The sequence below is a fragment of the Panthera leo genome, chromosome B1 (assembly GCF_018350215.1).
Source record: "Panthera leo isolate Ple1 chromosome B1, P.leo_Ple1_pat1.1, whole genome shotgun sequence".
In the NCBI taxonomy this organism is placed as follows: Eukaryota; Metazoa; Chordata; class Mammalia; order Carnivora; family Felidae; genus Panthera; species Panthera leo.
Window position 1 is genome coordinate 163478761 of NC_056682.1, and position 27333 is coordinate 163506093.

At 42.6% G+C, this 27333-nt stretch overlaps 1 protein-coding gene across 10 annotated transcripts in view; it reads right to left on the reverse strand.

The window, feature by feature from the left end:
• Positions 1–1131: 1131 nt before the first annotated feature.
• The window catches only part of DCUN1D4 (defective in cullin neddylation 1 domain containing 4), an 86189-nt gene continuing 59987 nt past the window's right edge, over positions 1132–27333 (reverse strand). For 8 of the 10 annotated variants that reach the window (XM_042936413.1, XM_042936409.1, XM_042936414.1 and 5 more), the window contains 5 exons: positions 26655–26746; positions 19484–19592; positions 6788–6892; positions 4559–4661; positions 1132–4454 (listed from right to left, as the gene is read on the reverse strand). In XM_042936413.1, coding sequence (XP_042792347.1) covers positions 4399–4454; positions 4559–4661; positions 6788–6892; positions 19484–19592; positions 26655–26746 — 465 coding nt within the window. In that variant the 3' untranslated portion in view covers positions 1132–4398. Of the gene's footprint in view, positions 4455–4558; positions 4662–6787; positions 6893–19483; positions 19593–23055; positions 24210–26654; positions 26747–27333 lie in introns of those variants that run through there. The other 2 variants (XM_042936411.1, XM_042936412.1) reach the window with 2 other exon arrangements.

A 27333-nucleotide genomic window follows, 5' to 3' on the forward strand; every position in this document is an offset into this window, starting at 1 on the left:
CTTCCCTTCATTCCAACCACCGCCTTTGTAGGTGTCTGCAAGAGTATCTTCTTGATTTGATCCTCAGCTTTTGGTCCAAATTATCGTTGAAACACCATCGACAGCACCAGTTTAAACAGAGTGCGTCTGGATTCTGTATGATAGGAATCTTGTCTTCGACCTCCGGTCTTACTTTCAAGCTTCTGGGAGTCTTAAAGTCTGGATCAGTCCTTGAGGATCTTCTCATCTTTACGCGAGGTTTCTTAGCTCCTGGCAACTCTCTGCCAAGTGCGAACTGTGTGACTTGCTTCCTTCCGCGTACATTTTCTGGGCACCCACTCCGGGCCAGAGGTCCTGCCACCAGGGAGCGGATATTCTAACGTGAGACACTTTCAGAGAGCAGTAACCAGGACTGACACACACTAGACACTAACCGCACGGTAGCGCTGGAGGCAGTTAAGAGTGGTCATTTCCGTCCGGCTCTGGCACGTAGTAGACACTCCGTTATCTGCTCGGTATTTTAGAAATATATAACATGCGGTTGTAGATCTTCTTACCACAGTTTGGCTGAGGAGCGTTTGTACTGTATCTGGAACCGTTCTAGCTTAAAAGAGACTAAAGAGGAATGACAGCCAGATGCAACGCTTTCCTCCAGATTACGAAAACAAAATTGCTATCAAGGCCAATTATCGGTACAAACAGAGATTTTAATCTGTGCTGTATATTAGGTAATAGTCTTGGATCAATGTTAAATTTCTGGAGTGTGATCACTGTATTGCGGTTATAAAAATGTCCCTGTTTCAAAATTGGAGGTCTGGAGCTTCATAATGTAATTTACTCTCAAGTTCAGAAACAAGCGTACCTATCCACAGAGAAGGGCGCACACACCCACACACTCGGTGGTACAGAAAAGGTGGCAAAATGTTAACGAGCAGAAAATCTGGGTGACAGGTATGTGGATGGGTGTTCACTGTATTCTTCCGGTTTTTTTTTTCTCTATAGCTTTGAAATTCTTTAATATAAAGAATTGGCACGGGGGGGGGGGGGGCGCGGCGAGGAGAGGAGAAAATAAAAGATAAAAATACTCTGGAACTACCTTCAGTGGTTTTTGAAGCAAAACCCCGGGAAGTGAAGAAAGAATTGACAAGTCAGTTCTGAAACCAAACACAAATACTTTTTATTTATGGGATATCATTTTACATCAATTCCATGAAAACCTAAAACCAGTTTGCTGTACTCAAGTTAGGTGGCATAACAGTATTGTAGTTAAGCTGGAGTCACAGGACTTGCACGCGTTTATGGATGTAATGCAAATACTGACGACACGAAGCGTTCACAGTTACAGGTTGGCTGCTGTCCACTTAACAGTAACCCCCAAGGGAAAGGATTCTATGATAAAAAGCAACCCATGTTTTGGTCTCATTTACAGACACCCAACGTTTAGTTGGTCAATGAATTCTATACATTTATTATACAACATATGAAAGAATAAAAGATAAGGCTTACAGAGGTATTTTAGCAGTTGTAAGAATAAAAACCAAGGGCACAAACTAACTTGGAAAGCTTTCTGTATAAACTTCAAAAGCACTGTTAAAATGGAGACTTGAGAGGCAACAGATGTCCGTTGTTAAATGAGAATCTAGAGGGGTGTCTGGTCAGATTCTGTAAAAACTTAATTCAGAGTTCATGCTTCAAAAAAGCGGCATGTAACATTACAGTGGGTGTTCATGGCAAATCAAATCATGAAACTTCTGACCTACCAGGAAACACCGAGAAGTTGTATTCCATGACAACAGAGTATTGCAATGTGTAGTTCAAAACACAGTGGAAAGAGAGAAAAGGTGTAGACAGGTAAGAAAGAAAAACCAGAAGAAGGCACCCTAATTTCTTTAACATTAACCACTAAATAAGTGTCTGATGACTGCTCAATTTTATGTAACTTAGGAACATTTTTAAGAGAAAAGTATCTTATTACTCATTTGGCCCCTTTTCTGCTCCCTAGAAACAAGTGCTGACTGCATAAAATCAAGAACTGAGGGCAAGCACTCCACAGTCACAGAGGCTTATTTTTCAAGGAAGTTTGAAAATTATTTGGAATTTTCTAAATATGCAAGATTATCATCACGTTGGAATACCTACTTTCACATTCTGTACCACGAACAGTTTTCACTCGGGTTTTCCGCCCATCATCAAAATGTTCACTATGGATGAAATGTAACGTCTCCCCATAACAATCCTTTTATTTTAGGATTAACTGTGCTTAGTGTTTAAAACATTCTCCAGTTTCTAACAATAACTTTTACAACAACTTTATCTGTGATTCATACTTGTTTAAACAAAACTGCAATTGATCAAATTTAAGAACCGTGGCCATTAAAGTGTGTTTTTGTTTTTTTAACTTTACAGGATACTTTTGGAAACAAATCAAGTTCTTCGCCAATTCAGACTTGGCGATGGCCAATCGCCACTGGAGTAACAGGCACCCGTTGGAACGGAACCCCTTGCAACACATCGGTCCCAAGAGCTGTGCTTGCCATCAACACCTTCTATGCTTCTCAGGTATTAATTTGTGCAAACCGGTACGAATTTGTAAGGTAGAAGTGAGTCTACAATTCCTAAGCAAGGAATGATCAAGTATGCTTAATCACTACAGAGTTTTTCACACTTCTGGTTTATTTCACAGCAAACCAAACATTTCTATTTGGTAGAAAAAGGAAGTAATTTCACTCTACCATATCATGATTTTGTATATGCACACACACCGTATATACATACAAAATTTCTGTCTTTGGTGGTTCAGTTAGGGAAAAAAATAATATGAAAATCTGAACACTGTTTGCAAATAAACTGTGACATAGTGGTCAAGAGTAGCATCGTCTGTGTGCTTTACTCATTTAATGCCATTTAAAGGTTCACATTTAATCCAAAAGATTTTTTTGGCCAGATTTTGAAATAACCCAAACCTCTTCCAATCATTATTTAATCATGGATCCTGCTCACATCTATAGGATTCATTTGTTCAAATGCACCATTAGCTTTTTACTTGGTTTATATCATTAGACTTTTACGTTTTCACAAAACTTTAGGGACTAAATCAGGCATTCAATAGCACCAGTTAGTTGAGGGGAAACATGTTACCTAAAAATTTCCTCAAGAAGGGTAAGGCAAGGGGGGGGGAAAAAAGACACAGCATACAAACCCCCAAATACCGTCCTGTTTACTCTTGTTTCCTCATCCACATAAATAATGGCTATCACCTTTCTGTACAAATTACCCAGGTAATGAATGACGAGTGGCCCCTCCAGGAAAGGTCCTACTGCGTCATAAAGTTAGCTCAATGCTGGTGGTTTCGTGTCCACTGCCTGCAATGGACATTCTGCCAGGGAAAGCCTAGCATGAGAGAAACGAAACGAAACGAAACGAAACGAAACGAAACCTCTCGCTTACAGTAGAGTTCTTTTTCCAAAAAACTAGAAAATTAGACACCGTGAAAGCTTAACTGAAAATCCAAACCACAACTAGAAGTGCTCTGCGGTGACAAACTGCCAGCGAACCATTCGGCTTCCACGGAGGAGGCAAAATCAAGGTTACTTCGAATGGCACGGGAAGCATCGGCAGACCCAACACTGACTAGGAGAATGCAAAAGGAGAAACAGAACCGCTGAAGGAAGTTTACGAGAGTTTCAAGCTCGTTTTCAAAAGGTGCAATTTTCATTTGTTCACGTGTACCTATATTCGAACTACTCCGGCTTTAACATCAGAGGATAAAATCCTACACCTCGCATGGTGGAAAGGCTTGTGGCATGGTGCGTGTCTGTATGTTCAAGTAATGAGAACTTCCATCGTTTAAAAGCGCTCATATTTAAGTAAACCAAATTATATTTGGTATATGCCTCTGAAAATTTAGGACTCCCACCTGCTTCACGAAAGTTGGCCTCTTAAACAAGAAGGTTAATTCAGGTAACATTTGCTTGTGGTAACAGTTGTTCTCTCTTGTTTTCTGAAATGCTACATTTGAGACCAAATAAAGTAGAATTGGTTCGTCTGAAAAAAGGGACTAAGAAATATGCCACAAAAATTATTTTTACAATACAGTTTTGCAGAAATAATCTCTAGGTGAAGCTTTTTCTTTTTATACACATATACAAAATTTAAACAGCAATATACACATCATCACAGTGAGGACGTTGGCAAATTCACCAATCTGTAGTGTAAATACAAACCGCAAAGCAGCCTTCCAAGAGAACAATGCTACACAGCAAGCAGAGCTGACCCGTTCCATAGCAAACACCACAACGTCCCTGCAGAAGGGAGACAGTGCAAGAAAAGCAGCATGCGCTTGGATACAAACAGCAATTTATGGCTAATGGTTGACATATCTGTGGTAACAGTGACTCTCTCGCTGCTATGCATAAAGTCCTAGGACATCTGTTTGTCTTTATACCACTCCACAAACTCGTCCAACAAAACTGGCCCTAAAGAGAGAGAGAAAACAACACGGCTATGAGGCTCTTCCTCACAGGGGGATGTGCGAATGCACGGTGGCGGGGGTGTGAGGGCGCCCAGCGCGGGTACTTACACGCTCCGTCTTCGTCGTAGTTGCTGAGGTCAAGGTTAATTGTCCTGCTAAACTCTAGCACATTGCACCACTGGTCTTTGTTAATAACTTTGTATTTTGATTGCTGATGGAGGGAAAAGTAATATGAATTACCGACACTCAGAATTAACAAATGGCACGGTTTCAACTGCTGTATGAATCAACATAATCAAGTTCACGAAGGTTAACTCTTTCCACTTGAGGTATGGTAAGCACCAATCGAGGACAAGGATGAGAGAGAGCAAGAGAACTGAAGATGACAATTTGCATTAGAAAAATATTATGAGGGCTCAACACAAAATGACAAGCACATCAAAGAAACGTGATTGTTGTCCCTAGAAGTGAAATTCCTAACCTGCAGAAGTCCTTTTATAAAAAAGAGGTAATTAACCTACTTCACAGAGATACTGCAAGAATTAAAAGAGAGAATTTATGTAAAGTACTTCACTCGGTGCTTGGCAGAAAGCAGGGGCCAGAGAAGAGCCGCTCCCACGAATAACGCTGTCCTGAGCGGCACGGCTCACTGCCGGGTGTCAGCACAAAGTACACACAGCAGCGACTTACTGTACGAGAACTTCCGGAGTGCTACCAGCGGTCTCAGAGCTAGGTGCTCTGTCCAGCCACTGAAGAAAGTTACTGTTCTAACAATGCAAAACTTGAATCTGATCACAAAAGTAACAAATCAAGGATACCCATGAAGTGGTTTTTCTGTTCCTCTTAGACAAGAAATATGCCGCAGGTATATTTTAAAGTACACGATTCCTGTAGAAAGACTGAAAACTAAAACCCAGATGCAACAGCTTTGGAATCCTAACCACTAAAAATCAGGAACACCGGAAAACAATACAAGTACATCAAAAAGCAAAGAGCTGAGCCAATGGTTTTGAGGATGCAAACACAAGAGAAACTCAAATGAAAGGATCGCTGTGTCCTTTGAAAAGAAAAAAAGCAAACTAATGTAAAAGAGAGAACAAAGCACAGACTACAAGTTGAACTTCCTAAGCAGTGCAAAGCAAACATCGGTCACGGAAACAGTTGAAGATGCTTCTGGAATTGTGCAGTCAGACCTGCTTGCGGCAAGGTCTCTCAGCTAAAACGCACCTCCCACTCAGGCTCAGTCACTCAACTCCAAGAACAAGGACCTATTTCTACTCATTTTCCAAAGAAAGCTAACATGTCACGGGATGGCCAGAGAAATTAGAACAGACCATTCGCAGACATGGATTGCCATGTAAACAGACACTTCTCACAGTAAAACTAGAGTTTTTAGACCTGTCTTGAGGAGTCCTGGTTAGGAACATCAGAAGCAATTTTTAGTAACAGTCCTCAAAGAATCGGATCAGCTGCAAGTGTTTCCGGACCCATACAAAAAGTGGGTGGCACAGAAGATTATGGCAGGAGTGAAGCCGGTCAGGGTACGGCCCGAGCTTTCCTCAAGGACTCGGCACCCTCATCCTTTCAAGCAAAGGGCACCTTTTAAAGGGTTTGGGGCTGGAGGGCAAGAAGGATGCCATGTGGGACAACCCAAGTAGCTCAAACCTGCATCTCAGACACTCTCAGGTCCTACAGCATCACACAGCATCAAAACCAGCTCCTGAGAACCAGCAGCTCAGCACTTCTGATCATTACCACTTAAAGCAAACAAACAACGATGGAGTGAAACGCTGGCGTTTTTCTAACGCAGACGTGAAGCAAGTGGAAACTGAGGGGGATACTGCCAGTGCGCCTAACGCTCAGGTTGGTCTAGGTCCCCAAGTTCCTGGAGAGAAGACAGATCTCTTATCTATCTAGACGAGACTAGATAACAATATATCACAAACTTCTTTTAGTAAGAAGGCAGAAGGCTGTTTTTTAACCTTTGCTCGCTCAAAGTGGAAATTCATCTAGAGCCACAAAAGAAAGGGAATCTTGCTCATGCAGAGTAGGAAATCCTGACAGAAGTAAAGCTTTCCGAGCGGGGCGAGAGAAAGGAAAGGACAGAGCTCCAGCTGTCTCGCCTGCACCTGCGCCGGGGAGCGATGCGACACATGACCCCACACACAGACACACCCCAAGAAAACGGGTAACTGCTCACGGACAGCAATTACACGTCACCATAATTCCTAAAGGCAGAAAAGTACAACAGACAAAATTACGTGAAATGGTTAAATAAAGTATACTTGGTAGTTCTAAGCAAGCAAACATACATTCCATAAAATAGCAATTTGGTACCTCTAAGAATTGGTGAAAAACTGGAAAAAGGGGCCAGATTTTTCCTAATAACAGTCCCAACATGCACTTGGCAGTGTTTATGTCTAGGCTGCGCTGGTCCTTTTCCTGTTTAACAAACAAAAACAAGGATGAGCCAGATGCCCCCAAATAATAAATTCCAATAATCCAAATTTCTATTTCACTTCGACACAAAATTAGTTAACAGCTCATTTATCATACACCATAAAAACCCTGAACCAAGACTAAGGAGGGGGGAGGGGAGGCAGTCAAACGCAACGGAGGGCTTAATCGTTTTGGTACCGTACCAATTTACCACAGGAAATTCATGTCAGCTGAGTGATCGCCCTAATGCAAAGTGGATCAGTTAGGTAGTAACAATACCGATGATTATGTCATGGGATAAAGAAAAAGCTACAACTCAATCACTCGCCATTTGACATTTCTGATGATCATCCAAATCATTAGTATTGACCCCAAAGCCCGTGACTTAACTGAACAGAATTTAAGGGTTTCGGTTTCCATGCTTAGGAATCAGGTTTCCTTAATAAAAACCATTTTTTCCAACAATTTCATTTCATTCGTAAATATTTTTCTTGTACCTAAACATGCTGGAATTAAATTCAACTCATAATAAATGCTGGGGCTCTGGGGATTCTAAGAGGACGAATGCATCCCCCTACTCTGTGGGAAAACAGTCTAACCTATTACAGTCCTTCTTACCTTGGATTTATTAGATATGAAATCTCTTAGCAGAATACACCTAACTAGTAGCCCAGTGAAAAACAACATTTTGTAAGGAAACCAGAAGAGAAATATTACATAAACCTGAATATGGGCAGATTAAGCTCAAATTCACTTATATTTGTAATTAGGATCCTCCTCTCTCACTGTCCCCTTCTGTACAAGTTTCCATTCCGGAACTACAAGTGGGTACTTTCTATGCAAAGGGACAAAGGACCTGGGACCATAAGCGGTAACCTCACACATCCAAAGCTAGCCTCCCTGTGGTATTTTAACTACCGTGGCAATTTGCAGAAGTACTTTTCTACAAAGGGAGAAAGTGCCTGGCTATCTCACTCGGGGTGGACTCTAAACGTTCGCCAAATTAACAGACGATGCTGTGACCACCACTGTCAGCCACATATGCAGCCACACATACCTTCCGATAAAATAAATTGTTACCTCAAGGACTTAATGCTGAAATGCTCTTTAGTACACAGAGAATTTCTGGCCATGACACCGGATTTAGAAGTAAAGGACTAAAACAATACAGCAAATGTGAGGGCCTCACTCAACAACAGCAAACAAGGTAGATGCAGATACAGGAGGATGTGCAACGGGGTCTGTCTTTCGGTCCCGGTCATAAAGCGTTAACGACCGTTCTCGTACAGACCGGGTCAGATGGCTCCAAGTCACCCTTCTCTGTTACAGGCCACACAACTGAGTCTGAGGATGGCGGGGGCCCAATTCCACAGTTCAATGCCAACAGGTGGGACCTCCTTTCCACGGCGTTCTCTGCCTGTCTCCCGGCCATGCATACGGGTCTTGCTCAGGGCTGCGGTACTCACTCCCACGGAGAGGAAGACAGTAGAAAAGGTGCTCCCGAGATTGCCCACCTTTTGCCCACCACCTCATTGGTTTGTTGCATTTCGGGGGTTCATACTTCTGTGATGCACTGTGCAAGCAAATGGAAAACTTCCTCTTACCCTGTAACATAGGTGTGGCAGACAGCAACAGCACACCACGCTATAAAGCAATCCACAGAAAAATAAAAAAATAATAACGAGTAAACTGTGGAGAACACACGCGGCACCACAGGACTGGGCCCAAACGTCGTTTGTTGAACAACAGCTCGTGTAGCACAGGGCTGACGCCACCGGCATTCTGGAAAAGCTTTCCCTCTGAGCAGTTTGTCATCATTCACCACACCTAAAATCACTAGTCTTGCCTTGATACATTTGTGCCTTCTTCCAACATCAATGCCTCTGTCCCCATCACAATGGACATACACTAAGGTGACAAAAAAAAAAAAAAAAAAAAAAAAAAAAAGATACGAAGGACCTGGACAGACTCTTTGCAACAATATAATCATCTGACAAACTGATGATCATGAAGGATTTCAATGCATGTGTTTGGCAGTGATGCCAAAACATGGAGGAAAAGGCATCAGACTCACAGGACCGGAAGCTGAACAGCACTCACTTACTCCTGCTCTGCCAGGGTGCCAGCCGGCAGCTCGCAATCACTAACACCATCTTCTGCCTAGCAAATAAGAGAAAGATATTATGGATGCACTCACGGTCGGAACAGTGGCATCTTGCTGGTAACCAACATTGCCAGTGGGGGGACTTGACTAAGTGCGAATGACCATAACTGGAAAGGCTCAAAATTCCTGGAACAGCACAGTTGAGAGATCTCACAGCAAACATCTCCTAAACAGCAAAATGGGAGACACACTCAGGGGGTTCTGTGACAATGATCCTAATGGCAGTCTCTGCAAAGGAGTCCCAATTAAAAGTGAAATGAATCTTCTAGAATGCCATGAGGCAGCCATCAACATCATGGGCAGTTTAAAAAAAAAAAAAAATCACCTTAACAAATTCAAGGAGTACGGCAAAGACACACAGAAGCTCCTCACGAGAATTTAAATAGTACACTGTCAACACCAACCCTAAGACCCTCTGCTCATAGAGCACCAAGGAGCGAGGGACAGATTTCCGCATCTCAAGGTCAGAATCTAAGCAGAAAGTGCCTTGAGAGAGACAGGCGAGAGTCGCTCAGTATCCCCGAAGGCCCATCAAGGTTAAAGGAGAAGAAACGAAACTTTCCTTCCTGCCTACTCCTGACCCAAAACGTGTAGGTATGTATTTCACGCACTTGCATCAACGTAAGATAACACATTAAAAAACAATTGTATTTTTCAAATAATAGGAACCGAACAGGTTCTATACACCAAAGATACACTAACTCCCTACAATACACAACTAGATTCTGCCTTGCTGCCTCCTTAAACACAGATTTTTAAAAAGCAGTTACAGATGAATCAGGCCTCTTAGCGGTGCCGCGTAAAACCAAAGGAATGTATCTGAAGATTTGAGGAAGTTATGTTTTGTATATGGAATAAATGCATTCCTCAGGCTGAAGTCTAACAATAGCTAACGTAGAGAGTAATGAAGTTCTATTAAGGTCTGATCTAAAGTTCTAATACATATACTTTTAAGAAGCACTCTTGTTTATATAAGACTGTTCCAGGATAGGTCTTCTTGTAAAATGTGAAGATTAATCATTTTTTTCCTTAAATGGCTCAAGTGACTTAAGAAACAATAATAGAAACAAAGCAATCAACTGTAAATATGTAAATATAAGTATGGTATTATAAAAATGAATCTTCTAACATCTTTCACATCCAGTATCCAGATATGCTGTATCCGAGGCCCCCAACTGTTCCAGATGATCTAGTTCCTATTTTCACAAAGTGTTCACAGCTTAAGACTTGTATGTGAAAAGGGGGGATGGACCTTGAATTATTAAAATGATGAAGGATGGGGCGCCTGGGTGGCGCAGTCGGTTAAGCGTCCGACTTCAGCCAGGTCACGATCTTGCGGTCCGTGAGTTCGAGCCCCGCGTCAGGCTCTGGGCTGATGGCTCGGAGCCTGGAGCCTGTTTCCGATTCTGTGTCTCCCTCTCTCTCTGCCCCTCCCCCGTTCATGCTCTGTCTCTCTCTGTCCCAAAAATAAATAAAAAACATTGAAAAAAAAAAAAAATTTAAAATGATGAAGGAAAAAAAGCCTTCAAAATAAAAAAACTTCCTAAAATTTTCGAGACAGCCTTTACTAGATGAGCTCAAGAAACAATATATGTGACCACAATTCACAGACATAGATGGCAAGAACCAAGTCGGAAATCGGTGTGTGAGATCCAAAGGCCTAAACTGAAAACGGAAGACACGCGTCCTGCACTTCTCGCTTGAGACCACAAGGATTACAAAAAATAAAGAGAGAACGCAGTCCTCAACACAGCTACCTAAGAAAACAAACGTAAGGGAAAAATAATGCTAAAGGACTCAAAGCTTACTGTGATTCAGTTTACAAAACTGACAATCCAGTAAATCAGTTTTTTGAGCGGGAGCTTTTTTTTTTCAATGCACATTAAAAACAAGCTAAAAGTCCAAAAAAACCGAGTCCCCTCTCATTGGGAAAAATGAAACTAAATAATTATGCTCTTAGAACTTACCCAGCAACTCACTTACAGATAACAATGTTTGCAAGGCAATTACTTAATTAGGCTAAACTATTGACACTTCCTTTAGAACAAAAGAAAAAAAATCTGCCAACAGGCACAGTCTCTCCTTGTCATTTTATTTGGCACAGACTGTATTACTGTAAGCACTATTCTTGGAAAACAAGTCATTATTTGAGACTTGAGGTATGCAGACAACCTCAACAATGCCCGTGAAGAATAACACAACAACTATTTGCAATTCTACGGGTAACTTTTACGAAGAACTTAATCTGTGCCAGAAATTGTTGTAAGTGCCTTAAACTCATTTAATACAACAACCGTGTCAGGACAGGCATTATTATAATCCCCACTTTATAAATAAGGAAACTGAGGCACGGGGCACTAAATAACATGAACCAGGAAGTGTGACTGCACGCCTGAGCTCTTCACTGAGTACCACGTCGCTTCCCTGAGAAGGAACGAGGAGAGAGGCTGAAATACTGAGGCATAGGGTCCGATTAGCTTTACAAGTACCTGCTGGGCAAACCTGGGTGTCCACAATAACCACAGCGTAATCTTAAAGATAAAAGTGACCAGATTTTCAGGGTAACCAACCTGGGATTAGATGACTGCATACTCTTCCTGCTTTTGTCCTCTCCCAGGACAAAACCTTCTGTTTTCTTCCTAATTCACAATGAAAACATGAGAAGTGGAGAGGGGTGTGTGTGTGTGTGTGTGTGTGTGTGTGTGTGTGTGTGTGTGTTGGGGGGACTGTGTGGAGAGGGAAACTAGACAGACACACTGGTTAAGAAGTAAGAAATTTATTAGGGGAAGTGACTCAAACCACCGCAACAGGTGTAGGTTAGAGTCGGTGGGATTCTCTGATAAGAGGTTGCTGAACGAGGCCTAGGAAAACTTTCCTTAGTAAACTCTATGAGTGACGTGCTCAGTCACGTCTAATTTGCATGGACAGACATGACTCAGCTGCTATTTTACCAAGAGGAAGACGACACAGGAGCTTTGATCTGTGGGGCTCCTTACATCTTCCCGAAACACCCCCTCAGGAGTGGTCACAGAAGCTGGGAGCCTGAGGCTGGCAAAGCACGAACAGCCAGGGAGGCTGCGGGAACCACCCTGTTACCCAGTAAGCGCCGTGAGAGCGCCTCCCAGTAAGAGGGGCTCCCACCGGGCTCTTCTGCCTCCACAGAACCCTCTGTTACAACTTCTTAAAGCTTTACTTTGAGGACTGCAAGGGCAAGGACTCCCCCCACAGAGAAATCGCCCGCTGCTCCCTGCACCCCCGCGCCTCACAGGGAGGGCCTCCCTCTCTCCACCTGGCGGCTCCTCCTGACTCCACTTTCCTCCCCACCCCGTGTGGATGCACCTGTGTTGGTCTAGGAGGCCTCTCGAGTCCCTCTGCCCCCCACGCCCACAGCCTCCTCACTCAATCTGCCCCTTATGTCTCCTTTCTGCACCAAGTCCAAACATCCCGCCAGGGGAAGGCCAAGAACGCCCGCTCTTCTCAGGGCTAAGACGCTGCTGCTCTCAGGCCCTCTCAGCCCAACATCTGTCCTCCTCAAAACTCCGAGGTGTCCACTCGCTCCGTGACTTCAGCACGCTACCTGCCTCTGCCACAGAGAACGGAGAAAAATCAAATTTAACGGATATTTAATAACTATTCCCAGATCAACAAAAACTTACTATAGATTTTTACCTCATTCCATTGGTACAATCTTACTGTCAATAGGTCCTTTGTTTAAAAAGGAATCAAGAGGTTCCTGGGTGGCTCAGGTGGTTAAGCGTCCGACTTGATTTTGGATCGGGTCATGATCTCACCGTTTGTGAGATCGAGCCCTGAATGGGGCTCTGTGCTAAGAGTGTGGAACCTGTTTGGGATTCTCTCTCTCTCTGCCCATCCCCCGCTCACACTATCTCTCTCAAAACAAACTTAAAAAAAATTAAAAAGGAATCAAGAAAAAATGGCTGTTTTATTTAAAGGAATTCATACAATGATATTTGCTTGTATAATAATACCTACATCGAGGAAAAAACCCTTCCACATAAAATTCTCAGATGAAATCCCACTTGTATGGAAAAACTGGCCATTTCAGCCCCTGAATATATGTCCCACCATCTTCCTCCAACAAGACACCACAGGGTGGTGACAGTTTCCAGTCAGGGAAGGCGCTGTGGCTCTGTGAGAAGACAGTGACATGCACGACAGGGGCGGTGCTTGGGCCCTCCTGCCGTCCCCTCCTTTCTGGCTCAGTCTCATCATCTACATAACAACAACACTGGACCAAGTGGCCTCTAATGCTTTCTTTCAGCTCTAAAGCTCCACAATTCCACGGCATCCATAAGACTAAGTTCAAGTCAAAGTAAAATTAGGAGAAAAAGAATGCAACTTTACAGCCAAGCACTATTTTTAATTGGCTACAAGGTTTGAAAGTGAGGGGGAAAAAAACCCAATCACATCCTCAGGACTATAGCCTTGGTGGAGAGATGTCAAAGAGCTCATTTTACCACTTTCTGGTATTGTACTATAATTTATTTCCTGGTACATTAAAGTATAAATGAAAATATTTAACATATGCCATTGTTATTTACAACAGGGAATATTTAAGATGTTAAAACGATCAGAAAGTTTCATTTCTATTGAAAGTTTGATTTTTAAAAGGTCTGCTGTGTTAATTACGCATTATTACCTCCAGGAGTCATGTTTTAGTAGGAAAAAAGAAAACGTTAGAGGGGGGAAAAAGAAGAACTTGAGTTCTGCTTCTAACCAAGATGCAGTTAAGAGAAATCAGATTTCCCCTTTCACTTCCAACAACCAGAAAATTGGACTGAATATATGAAGTGATGCCTCTCACACACTGGACAACGGACCATGACCACTGAGAAAAAGGAGACAGGAAGTAAGCCCTATGGTGATCCCAAATCACTGTTGGGATACCCCTCTGAGGCCAGAGCACAGGAGGGGGAACCCAAACCAAGTCCAGTGGTCTTGCTGAGTTGGAAAAGACAAGAATTCAACGACACAAAGGTGGTTATAGTTTGTAGGACAGAATACCAAGGTGGGACCTACACAGAGAGGGATCTAGACATTTACAAAGTGTCACCCTAGTCATTGGCCAAGGACTTCTCTGTGTCTGTGCAAGAGGAAACTACCTGAGTCTGGGGAAGGAATCACACTGCAAACAAGCAGGCAGGGTTCCTGCAGGGTTAGGAAGCCCCTGCATTCCTACCAGCTACAGTGAAAGGACCTAACACACATGGCCTGGGGTAGAATCCTCAAAAAGAGTCTTACGGTGAAGCTGAATCACCCCTAGACTGACAGCAATCTCCAAGTAACTATAATTACACACCAGGAAAGTTTTTAAATCAAACCTTATTTAAAGGAATACTAGAAAACCCTGGAACCAACAACATAAAATTCACAATATCCAGCATCCAATCAAAAAACAAAGAAACAAAAACTACTAGGAATGTAAAGAACTTGTGAAATACGACGCACAATCAGGATAAAAATTAAGCAATAGAAAGAAATCCAAAAACGACATACATGATGGTACCAGAAGATAAAGTTGTTAAAACAACTGTTATAAACATGTTCTAGATTTTCAAGAGGTAGGAGATATTATCACATAATGAGGAGAGAAACATAAAAAAAGGCTCAAAAGGAACTTATAAAGATGAAAAACTACAGTACTTAAAATTAAAAATACACTAGCTAGGATTAACAGAACTAGACACTGCAGAAGAAAAGATTAATATTAGCAGATGTAGCAAGAAATATTACAAAGGGGATGGGGGGGGGGGGGACCCAAAAAACTGAACGTGGCATCACTGCCTTGTAGGACGGTATCGGGCATCTCACATAGGTATAACTATAATCCCAGACAGAGGGCAGAGGAGAACGGAAAAAAATGATGAAGAAACAACAGCTGACCAAGTTCCCAATCTAATGCAAACTGTATGTCCAAAGATTCAAAAAACTAAACAAACCCTAACCAAAATAAATATAAGGAAAATTATGCCAATGCATATCATAATCAACTTGCTGAAAAGCAGTGAAAAGAGAATAAAAAACAAAACAAGACACTATGTTCAAAGGAAAAATGAACATCAGACTTATCAGAAATTATACGAGACACCAAGGGAGAGAGATTGTTAAAAGTACTGAAAGAATATTAGATAGTCAATCTAAAATCTTTTACCCAGAAAAGCACGTTCTAAATTGAAGGCAAATTAAAAGCTTAGAGAACTCATTACCAGAAAAGCTGTACTATGAAAAATGTTAAAGGGAATTTCTTGGGTAGAAGGAAAATGATACCAGGAAGAAATTTGAATCTACACAAAAGAAATAAAGAGCACAAAGACGGAGCATCAGAGATATTTTTGCCTATTTAAAGCAAAAATGGTAACAATGTATGCTATGGGCTGAATGTCTGTGGCTCCCCCAAAATTCGTATGTTGACATCCTAACCCCCAAGGTGATGGTTATTAGAAAGCGTGGCCTTTGGGAAGTGGTTAGGTCACGAGGCTAGAGATTAGTGCGCTTATATAAGGAGACCCCAGAAGCTCCTTCTTCCTTTCTGCCATGTGAGGTTACAGTAAAAAGACAGCCATTCAAGGATCAGGCTCCAGGCAATCACCAGATACCTAATCTTGCTGGCAACTTGATCCTGGATCTCCCAGCCTCCCTTCTACAGAAATAGATTCCCGCTACTTAGTCTCTGGTATCTTGTTGTAACAGTTTGAAGAGACTAAGTAAGACAATATATTGTGAGATTTATAGCATACACACACACACACACACACACACACACACATATATATATATATATATACATATATGTATGTATGTAAAATGTACAACAGCAGCAGAAAGTATGGGAGGGCAAAATGAAAGTCTACTGTTATAAAAGTTCTTGCATTATACATAAAGTAGTAGAATATTATTTGTAGACTATAAAAATTTAAAGATGTATATGTAAAGCCTAGAGCAACCACAAGAAAAATGAAACAGAGATGCAGCTATTAAGACAATGCTGGAATGGAATGATTAAAATGGAATCATTAGAAAAAGCAAACAAAACTCAATCCAAGGAAGTCATGATAAAAAGGAAAAAGAAACAAAACAGATAAGACAAATAGGAAAAAAATACTATAGGAGATGTAAATTTAACCATAGCAATAATTACATTCAATGTACATGGTTTAAGCATCTCAATTAAGACAGGTATTGTCAGACTGTGTATATGGTATCTATAAGAAACTATATCCTACCTATAAGAAACCCACTTTAAATAAAGACACATGGACAGGTTTAAAGTAAAAGGATGGAAAGAGATCTATCATGCAGACTTTAATCAAAAGAAAGCAGGAATGGCTTTATTTGTCTCAGACAGAGCAAACTTCAAATTAAGGAATATTACCAGAGATAAAGAGACATTTCATGATGCTAACATGTCAATTCTTTAAGAGCACAGAACACCATGAAGTAGATCTAAACCTAGTATCTGCTTCAAAATCCATGATGGAAACAACAGGAGGAACAGAGCTGGAGAGTTTAACAATCCCCTCTCAGTGACGGGCAGAGCCTAGCAGGCAGACATCGGGAAGGATACGGAAGACCTGAAACAACACTATCAACCGACATGACCTGACATTTATAAAACACTTCCCCGAACAGCAGCCGAATATTCATTCTTTTTATGTGTTTTACACATAACACATTCATCACAGGAGACCATTCTGGACCACAGATGAGGTCCCCATACCTCTAAGTGAACTGAAATTACACAGGGTATCTTCTCTGACCACAACAGAATTAAACTAGGTATCAATAACAGGAGGCTTATGTGGGAAATCCTAAATACTTGGAAAATAACACCAACAACACACTTGTAAATAACCAGTGGTCAAAGAGGAAATCACAAGGGAAAACAGAAAACATTTTGAACTGAATGCAAATGAAAATACGTACATCTCAAATCTTGTGGGATACAGCTAAATACACCAAAGCAAACCAAAGGATTCAATAATAAATCCATCTTAGGGGCGCCTGGGTGGCTCGGTTAAGCGTGCAACTTCAGCTTCGGCCGTGATCTCACCGTTCGTGGGTTTGAGCCCAACATCGGGCTCTGTGCTGACAGCTCCGAGCCTGGTGCCTGCTTTGGATTGTGTGTGTGTGTGTGCGTGCGGGCGCGGGACTCTCTGCCCCTCCCCCGTTCACGCTCGCTCTCGCTCTTGCTCTCGCTCTCAAAAATAAACATTGAAAACAATCTTTTAAATCCATTTTAGAGCATATTTTAGCCAAACTGAATCTATTTGGCAATGATTAAATATGCGTGGTATTCACCTTCCATAAAGGGGCTTATTAATTCATTGGTAATGCTCACCAAAAGCAAAGACCTCTGCTGGCTGTTACTGAGGATGCGAAGAAAGAGAAGACACAGTCCCTGGCTCGGTCTGAGAAGACGAACGCCTGTCGTACCCAGACGCCACGGCCGAGCCGGAGGAGGTCGCCAGGATATGCAGCGAAGGCGCACGACCCCCCAGGACAGGAGGACCCGGGAGGCTGGGCCCAGGCACCCGACGCAGGAGAGAGCTGGGAGAGCACCAACAGGACTCGGGCAGAGGCCCGGAGGGACGAAAGGCAGAAAGCAGAAAGGCCAAAAACGGCGGGCGGCAGGTTCAGCTGACTGGACTTCCCCGCAACACAGGTGCCGTGGGACAAAGGAAGCCTGGGGTGACCGGCAGCCTGGACTTGAGGCCAGAACCCGGGTCTGAGTCCTGGATCCACTGCCGCGGACAGAGTGACCACGGTGCAGTGTCTGCTTCTCCGAGGCCCACTCTCCTCCTCCGTGAAGTAGACCGAAAACGCCCCTGCCTGTCACTCGAGAGGCTGCAGAGCAGCTGCAGGGGGCGCATGGGGAAGCCCCACGTGACATCCGGGCACCGGGAACTGAAGGCTTCGCGGAGCCAGAAGGCGGCCCAATGACCCTGGGGCCGAAGGTGGAGGAGTGGCACCCTGCTAATGTGATGCTGGAGGGGACGTGACAGAGCCCGGGAATAAGGGGACCACGGCAGCGCAGGCAAGGAGGACCGAGGGCCTCGATCGGATCGGCAAGGCTGCGGTGGAAGGCGCCACAAGAGGCGAGCAAAGGAGTCCCCGGGGCACAGGCTGCGCTGACGGACCACGGCCGGCGACGGGGCTACAGCAGATACGTGGGCAACTCTGGCCCCCAAACAGAAAAGCTGGAAAACAGGGCTTACTTTGGTGAGAAGGTAGAACGCTTCTACACAAACTTTACCAAACAGGAAGAAACAGCTGACTTTGGGAGGAAAACGATCTCGCGGGATGAAATACTTAATCCTACAAACTGTGTATCTATTCTAAAAGCATCTGGCAAATAACTTCTACATACGATTACGCTAATGCCATTTAGTGGAACACTGTATTTGAATTTCACCATACCATTTCTAACATCTATAAACTTTCACGGGTTGGGATTTTATGTGAAGGTTACGACAAATGCAAAAATGCACAAATGAGGACACCACAGAGAACTACTCATGTGCTACCGCAGATGCACCAGAATTCACCATCGGGTAAACCTCTGGTGCGGAACTAGCAGAGCCAAAGCACGCAAGCAGTGAAAAAGACCAACATGGTGGTAAGAAAAAAGGGAGTCACCTGACACTGAATTCTCTGCTTTAAATCACAATCGATCAATCAAGCCCAATGCCCTGAATGCACCAAACACACCAACTTAACAGAAAACACGACACCGCTCTTGAATGGAGTGTGACCGTGTGGGCTGTGGACTGCGGGCGAATGAACACAATGCCAACTGGTGCCTCAGAATCCACTGCCTACGGTGACGAGGCTGAAAAACTGAGCCTTCATTTCGCTCCAGGAGAACCGCGGTCACACACTTAGCCCAGCCTCACGATGTGACCAACAAGATGCTCACTTTTCAAAATGACGCCTGGAAATTAGGGTTGAATAATGTTCATTGCAATTAGCTTAGGTCAGAAATTCAAACGATTTCCAAATACAATACAGGAAGTGAAACAGAATCAGATCTGCAGTTTAGTCCAGTAACTCAATGGGTGAAGGTTTGTTGTTTCAGGAGAATGAAAAGCTCTTCTAAGCCTATCTAAAAGACATTTAGAAAAGTGTCTATTACATGCCAGTTTATAAATTACTTCTAAGCCAATAGCAAGAGCTATTCAAGGTCTGGCACCATAGCTTTTTGCTAACAAACTACATTTTTGCCCAGAATCAGGGTTAGTGTAGAAAGCGTACATGTAGAAAGAAATCCTAACTAGCACCCTGGGAGTAACTTACTCAACCTTCTTTGCTTGCAGCATGTAAAAACAAACCTCAAAAGGCAATTAAAAAAAAAAGGGGGGGGGGAGGGCGGGAGGAGAGGGAAACATCTGGATAGGCTCCAGAGAACTCACCCGTGCAAAGTCAAATGCATATCTGTAAATAAGTTTAAAGTTTGTAGAATCATTTAATAATGATCTTAAGTAATCCAAAGTATTTCTGAGCTTTTCTGTTGTATCACATCTAGAAAAACAGAATAAAGGCAAATTATAACCTGAGTTTTTTTTCTTAACTGGGGCAGTAACATGAAACAGAATACCAAAAGACAATAAAACCCTGGAGTTGCAACACATTCAGGATGACCCATTTCCCTACGTTTTTGATTTTTAAAAATTTCAAATGTACAGAAAAACGGAAAGAATAATGAACAAGCACCCATATACCCATCCCCTCAGTTCATAACACACATTGTCACATTTGTGCTCTCGTGTGCACTTTTTTCCGTACCACTTGAAAGTAACTTACTAACATGATGCCACTTCACTCCTAAACACTTAAATACCATCATCACTCCTAATATTCTACCAGTGTAAACTTTCTTAGCTAATACACAACCCATATACAAAGTTCCCCAGTGTTCCCTCAATTTTCTTCACAGATGCTTTTTCTTGATCCAGGATCCAATCAAGGCTCACGCATTGCTTTTAGTGGTCATATCTCCTTAGTCTCCAGAAGGGTGTCACCTCTCTTCTTTCTTGACAATGCCATTTTTGAGAACGGTTGTTTTGTAGAATCTCCGTTTGTCAGATAATTTCCCTCTGATTATACTTAAGCTAAATGGTTCTGACAACACTGCTTGTGAGGCCCTTCTCAGTGCACCCCATGAGAGGACTTGTAACGTCAGTCTGTCCCATTAGGAGCCACGGTAAATGGACTCATTCAGTTAAGGTAACATCCCCCAGATTCTCCATGAACAGGTATTTTCCCTCCTCTGAAACAGTATGTAATCTGTGGGATGATATCTTGAGACTGTGAATCTTGTTCCCGAACAACCTTCCATCCGGTGGTTTTAGCCTCCACTGGTGATACCACCTGAATTGGCTTTGCATTTGAAGATGCAAAACGGTGATTTTTCGGACTCTACCACCCTCACCGGCTTAAGTTATTCTATAAAGAAGAGTTCTACGCACCACCTTTCGCGTTTTCTGGACTTAAGGATTTTTGCTTTTGATTCAGTGTTATAATCTTTTACCGCCTTTATTCTTTTTGGTGCACAAATCGTCCTCATTTGGGCAGTGGCCCATTCAAGCTGGTGCCAGTGTCCTTCTGACATGTGCCATCAGTCTTTGAGCACGTCCTTGCTTATGGTACAAGATATTCCAGCTCACCTTGTACTTTCTCTACCCTAGACTTGAAATCAGCTATATCTCCAGGGAGCTTTGGTGATGAAAACCTGTTTTTACAGATAAGGGACACACTGTTTATTTTTCCTAAGGAAGCAGACTGATTGGCTAATTTTACAAACTAATTTTCTGTTCCTCGTATCTAGCCCTTAAAAATGAGAACCAAGAGTCACCATTTCCATCAGCAAAATCAAAGCTTTTCAATGCTGGACGTGCTTTCTTGTGTTCCCTGTAGGGCTTTCACCTACCACTAAGCATAAGTAATACACAGTAAAAGTATTATCAACGTAAACAGTTTATATACTTTATAAACTAAAATACTGTTCATACGTTCACATCACAGATCAGCACACTGATCTATCTTTAGCAATAAATTTGTAAAGGTTTCTTTTTGTAGCTAACTACAAAATAGTCCCCATAATCTACTGAGATAATAAAATACCTAAAAGTCAAAAATTAGAGTAAATGTTTCACTTCTATGAATCTACAACAATTTAGAATGTGCTGTATTTCTTCTGGATGTTTGAAAACTGAAAAAGATAATAATTAGACTGTTTTAGAAGTCAGAAAAGGCAGGGGCGGCTGGGTGGCTCAGTCGGTTGGGCATCTGACTGCGGCTCAGGTCATGATCTCCCAGTTCGTGAGTTCGAGCCCCGCGTCGGGCTCTGTGCTGACAGCTCAGAGCTTGGAGCCTGCTTGTGATTCTGCTGTGTCTCCCTCTCTCTCTGCCCCTCCCCCGCTTGCGCTCTGTTTCTCAAAAATGAATAAATGTCAAAAAAAAAAAAACTGTTTTAAGAAGTCAGAAAAGGCTTCTTTAAGGGACTGAAATGTTAGCTAATGGCCACGAGCAGAAACAGGATATTTCTGGAGCAGAGGGTTTTCCAGATAAAAGGAACAGCATGCGCAAAGGCCCAGTGGCAGAAGGGAGCATGCCAAGCTCAAAGACTAAAGAAACCCACTGTGACCAAACGGAAGAGAGTAAGAGGGGAAGTGGTTCCAGGATAAGGCTGAAAGGGAGGTGAGGCCAGGCCATAAAGGGTTTTGTGGTCCATACTGTTTTTTGTTTTTTAAATTGAATCCTAGAAACACTGGAAGCCACCTCCAACCATGGGAGAGACCACAATCAGGCTTGCATCTTGAAAAATTCACTCTGAATCTCTGTGGAGAAAGGCTGCGGAAGAAAAAAAAGAGAGATGCCGATAGCCTAGTTAGAGATCTAGCGCCAACCCCCAAAAGAGGGCTGGTAGAAGCTAACAGGGCACACGAGAAAGCAGGAAGTTGGAGTCTAGGAAGCAGGAAGGGAGCAGAGCCTTCTCCGCACTGGGGACTCTTCTGTATGGTTTGATTTTTTACTGTATACATAAATAACTAATGATACTTTATTAACAATATGGCAGAGGGTCAAAGAGGAGAGAAAGCAGCTAACCCCGAAACATTTAAGGCCGAGGTCTCTCCTCTTCACTGGAAAAGGAAGGTTAAGGACCAAAGCCACAGGAAATTGGCCAGATTTTGGCAGGGGGTTTAGTTTAGTCCTGTCCAATGAGAGGAAGAAGAACAGATGTCTGTTTCAACAGATTCAAGGGCAGAGAGCACTCATTTAGACATCTGCTACATAGCTAAAAGAAAATAAAGTAGCCATGAGTCTTTGGGTAGAACCGCAAGGCAAAATGGAAGTTCGTTAGCATGCCTGGGAGTCTAGCTGCCACCCTGGCAAAAGATGTCCCCTGAAAGACGTTTTCATTTGTCTTAAGACGCTCAGAGATCCTGTCTGGAGTATAAAGCACAAAATATCAAAGTAAAATTTTCACTTCACGTATGTAATAAAGACAGTTACACATGTCAGAGCTATTACCATCAATAAAGAGTTTAATCTGCTTTAAAAGGGGCCCTGCCCCTGGGCGCCTGAGTGGCTCAGTCGGTTAATCGTCCCACTTCGACTCAGGTCATGATCTTGCGGTTTGTGAATTAGAGCCCTGCATCAGGCTCTGTGCTGATGGCTCAGAGCCTGCTTCGTATTCTGTGTCTCCTCCTCTCTCTGCCCATCCAATGCTCATGCTGTGTCTCTCAATAATACATAAACGTTTAAAAAAAAAAAGGGGGAGGAGGGCCCTGACCCACAGAGCCTCTGGAGTGACCCCCAGCAGGGAACACGCCTCTGAGTCACCCGGTCCGAACTACAGGTTGCCATCTAGTGGCCACTCAACAAGATCAAGTGAAGAAACTGGCTTGTCGGGAAGTTGAAGCAAACCAGCCCGGGACTTCAGGAAGCAGCCACATCTTCAGCCTCCCCCCTGCCCCCTCCCCCCTCCCCACCCCCGCTTTCCGGTGTATCACACGTAAGAAAACTCCTGTTAGTTTCTGACTGACATAGTGCCACACCACTCAAGAGCACTGTTTTCCAAAACAAAACGTGGCCACACTGTGGCATCGTTTCTTCCGTGACTTCTGCTCCTGTTACAGATTCAGAAGCACCAGAAATCGGGACGGTAAGCACCAAAGGTTAGAACCAAAAGGAGTTCTCCATTCCCTGGGGAAAGGCCTTCACCCCTTCACTTAGCCAAAGGTATTTTTCCAGCCAATCCTCACGTCTATGCAAAGTAAGCTACAAGTCTAACACACTTTCGTTTAGCTTAAACAGCTTTATAAGTTTGATTCATTAGAAGTAACCTTAAACCCACGTGTTGGAGCAAGGCGATAAAACAAACAGTCCACTGAAATGAGTTGTGCCTTCTCCTGACTGAGAATGAGCTACAGAACGTGGAATGAGTGGAATGAACGTACCGCCCCCCCACCCCCGCCAGATGCCCTCCGTCACTCCTTCCAGCACTTCCAAAACACTGGCCCTGGTGGGGCTTGCACACAGCTCGCTCCCCTCCCCAGTGTCCAGGAGATGGAGTTCTGAGAGCCCAGGTGGGAGTCACAGAGCATCGCTTCCCTTTCCTGGTTCTAGACGTGCTGCCAGAGCCACCCAGGGAGCAGCAGAGCATAGTCTCCACTCCCTCTGTCCAGTAACCATTTTCTTCAAACTTAGCATCTTAATCAAATATTCTATTATAAATACAGGGATTGTCACATACACTTTAATTCCAGATTGAGCTCAAAACACTTCACTGGACAGGTTTAATGAAACCAAAAAAAGGGCAAAAAAGACAAAAACCCAAACTAGAAGACAAAACAGGCAATTCAGTAGACAGACTACTTTGTATCTCTAGAGCATATTCGTCTCTGAGTATTCTTATTTACCGGGTGTGGACACCTTACAAATACAGTACTTATGTAATCAATTCGAGAAGCATAAAGAGAAGTGGCCTTACTATTTTTGGATCTGTTGGCTGAACTTTGCTTCTGAGCCCCTGCCCCAAAAGGACTGTCTTGCTCGTGAGTTTTATTTCCCCAGGATGTAGAATACTGCAGGTGGCACATCGCTGCCATCCAAACACTTGCTGAACAAACGAATCTAGGGAGGTTAAGGGAGGGGGAGTGGAGGTTCTTAAAACTTGCAATTCGACTATTCTGAACTATAGAGAACCTTAAAGGTTGTTTTGAGTAATGATCTCTTCCTCATTGATGAGGAAACCAGTCTCCGAGTTTCATATCGCACAAGAAGAAAGCAGGCTCCTCCCTGCCCTTAGAGTGGACCCAGCTTGTCACCTCATCTTGAACTACAAGGACCAAGTGGCAGTACCCTAGAGGAACCCAACTGCCCGCGTGTGTGTCACACGGAGTGGCAAGCAGGGTTCCCAACAAAGAACCTACGAGGTGGGGTCCCTGCAATTCCCCTCTGCCCTCCCTGAACTTACATAGACCTCCCAGGAAACTGCATACTTCCCAGGTGGTGTGGCCCTCAAAACGCAAGGGAAAGACCCGGCAGTGTATAACATTCTTTTGTAAAGGCAAATGTAAAAAATAATCTAGAATTACTTAAAAATGGATATTATAGCCTCTTAAGACAAATGAAAATGTGCCTGAAACATACTAATGGTGCCTCCTCTGAAGGCTTGAAATAAAATCTTGATATGGCCATGCATTCATCATTACACGGGCCCCCCTTTAAAAAGTGCAGCCATTACGTGCTGTATTCAGAAGGCAGTAAAGAAAGGCAGGGGGGAAACAGTGAAAGTTAGTAGACTTAAAATTTTTAAGGAGATGTTCCCAACATGACAAACGTAATTTTTAAAGAGATTTCAGAGGACTTAACCCTAAAATTCTAGAGCATGATGACAGGAAAGTGTATGGCTTTAACTAAAACTCATTTGCCATCAGACAACAGTTGTTAAAGGAAGAATGTGACTTAAGAATCAGAAGTCTTGGGGCACCTGGGTGGTTCAGTCAGTTAAGCATCCAACTCTTGATTTGGCTCAGGTCATGATCTCCGGTTACGATCAAACCCCACGTCGGGCTCTGTGCTGAGTGTGGAGCCTGCTTGGGATTCTCTCTCTCCCTCTCTCTCTACTACTCCCCTGCTTGCTTGTGCTCTCTCTCTACTACTCCCCTGCTCACTTGTGCTCTCTCTCAAAATAAACATTAAAAAAAAAAAAAAAAAAGAATCAGAAGTCTTAGGTTTTCTTCCCATTTCTGCCACTTACTTTAACACATCATGTATCCCATGTATCCCTTCTAAGCCTCAGTTTCCTCATTTGTAAAATGTGCAGGATAAAGCCTGATTTGTCTTCCTCACAAGGAAGGCAGCCATGAGGCTCAAATGGAAAAGCAGCAAAATGACTTATGAACTACTCAAGATTGGTGAAAATAAAGCATTGTTATCAATAACAAATGGATAACAATTTTGGCAAATTCCAAAATTATTTGAATGAAACCATAAAACCATTTCCACTCCAATTTCAATCCAGTAAATGTCAAAGTCTATTATTCCTAGTAAAAGTAAAAAAAAAAAAAAAAAAAAAAAGAGTCATTCCGTAGATCAAAGTTACTATGTTAATAATCTGCTCTTCATCTTCAGGTACCACTGAAATATTTACTTACCCATCTCAACTGTATCCTTCAATTCAGAATACAGAGTAACAACTGTTTACTTGAATGAAACTTTGTGTGCGTACACACACACACACACACACACAATGAACACATAAAACCACCGTTTTTTTTCTCATTCTGGGTAACACAAATAGACTCTTTATTATTATTTTTCAACCACTGGAGTAATGAAGTTCCAATTTTGCCCAAAGGTAAAATCAGAATATATAAAATACATATTTTCATTTATAAGTTAAACTTCAGTCAACTTTTTCTCCCTAACTGTAAACCAGATGCTGATAGGCCTTTGCCTTTTAAGCTCTAAGCCTGTGCTAACATGACAGTCACTAGACACACATGGCCATCAAGCACTTGAAATACAGTTAATGCAAATTGAGAGGGATCATAAATGTAAAATATGTACCAGATTTTGAAGACTTAATATGAAAAAAAGAATGTACAACAGCTCATAAATTTTGAAAATATTGATTACATGTCTGAATAATAAATAATATTTTGGATATCTGGAGTTGAATAAAATATATTAAAATTAATTTTACCTGTTTCTTTTAACTTTTTTTTAATGGGACTGCTAGAAAATTTAAAATTACATATGTGGCTCACATCTGTGAGAAGAGGACAGGCTGGTCTATTTTCTATTGGGCAGCTCTGCTCTAGAAGAATACTAAAATAAACAATACACATTACATAAAGATTATAATTACAAAACTTCATGCATAATGTCTTCTCTTCATCATGAAAATGGGATTTGGCCTTTACACCTATAGCCACAGGTGAAGTTTGCCAGATCACCCGGCTTTCCTGCAGTCACCCAACCCAGGCTCCTGACCCGCCAGGGAGGAGGCAGCCAGCTGGGGAGTGCAAGGACGCCACCCCGCCTCCCGACCAGGGCAGCCGCGGGACTTACTGTAGAGAAGTCATTCCTTTTAACCATTCCTGCAGAGTAAAATAACCCATGTTTTGTGCATCCAATTTCCAAGCTAGGACAAGCATAACTACCTGTATAAAAACAAACAAAAAAACAGACCAATCAAATCACAACGACAGATCTCAGTAATTAATCATATTAACAACTCTCCAAATGCTCCTGTTCGCCACAGTTTAGTCACTGAAATATCAACAGGGTAACTTCAAAAATGAGTTCTAGGCTGGGAAACATCCAAAAGTTTGGTAATTCATCTGCTGACAAGGGCTTGGGGAGACATGAACTCTTATGATGCAGAATGGTGGAAATGTAATGCCATTAACCTCTCCACAGGGCAATTCTGCAATATTTATCAAAATTAAAACCAGTGTTTGACTCAGCAATTCCACTTAAGGAAAGTTATATAACTTATACCTGTGCACGAACACAAAGATATATATTCAACAATATTTTCTGCAGAATTATTTATAGCAGCAAAAGACTGAGAACAACCAAACATTAATCAGGGACTAAGTATATACTTCCTTGCTGAATACTTTCTATACGAAGGAATACTATGCTGCCATTAAGACAAATGAAGTAGAGTTATCGGTACAAATAGGGAACGATCTCCAAGATTTAGTGAAAAGAGCAAGCTGTAGATCAGAGGGCTGAAAAATAA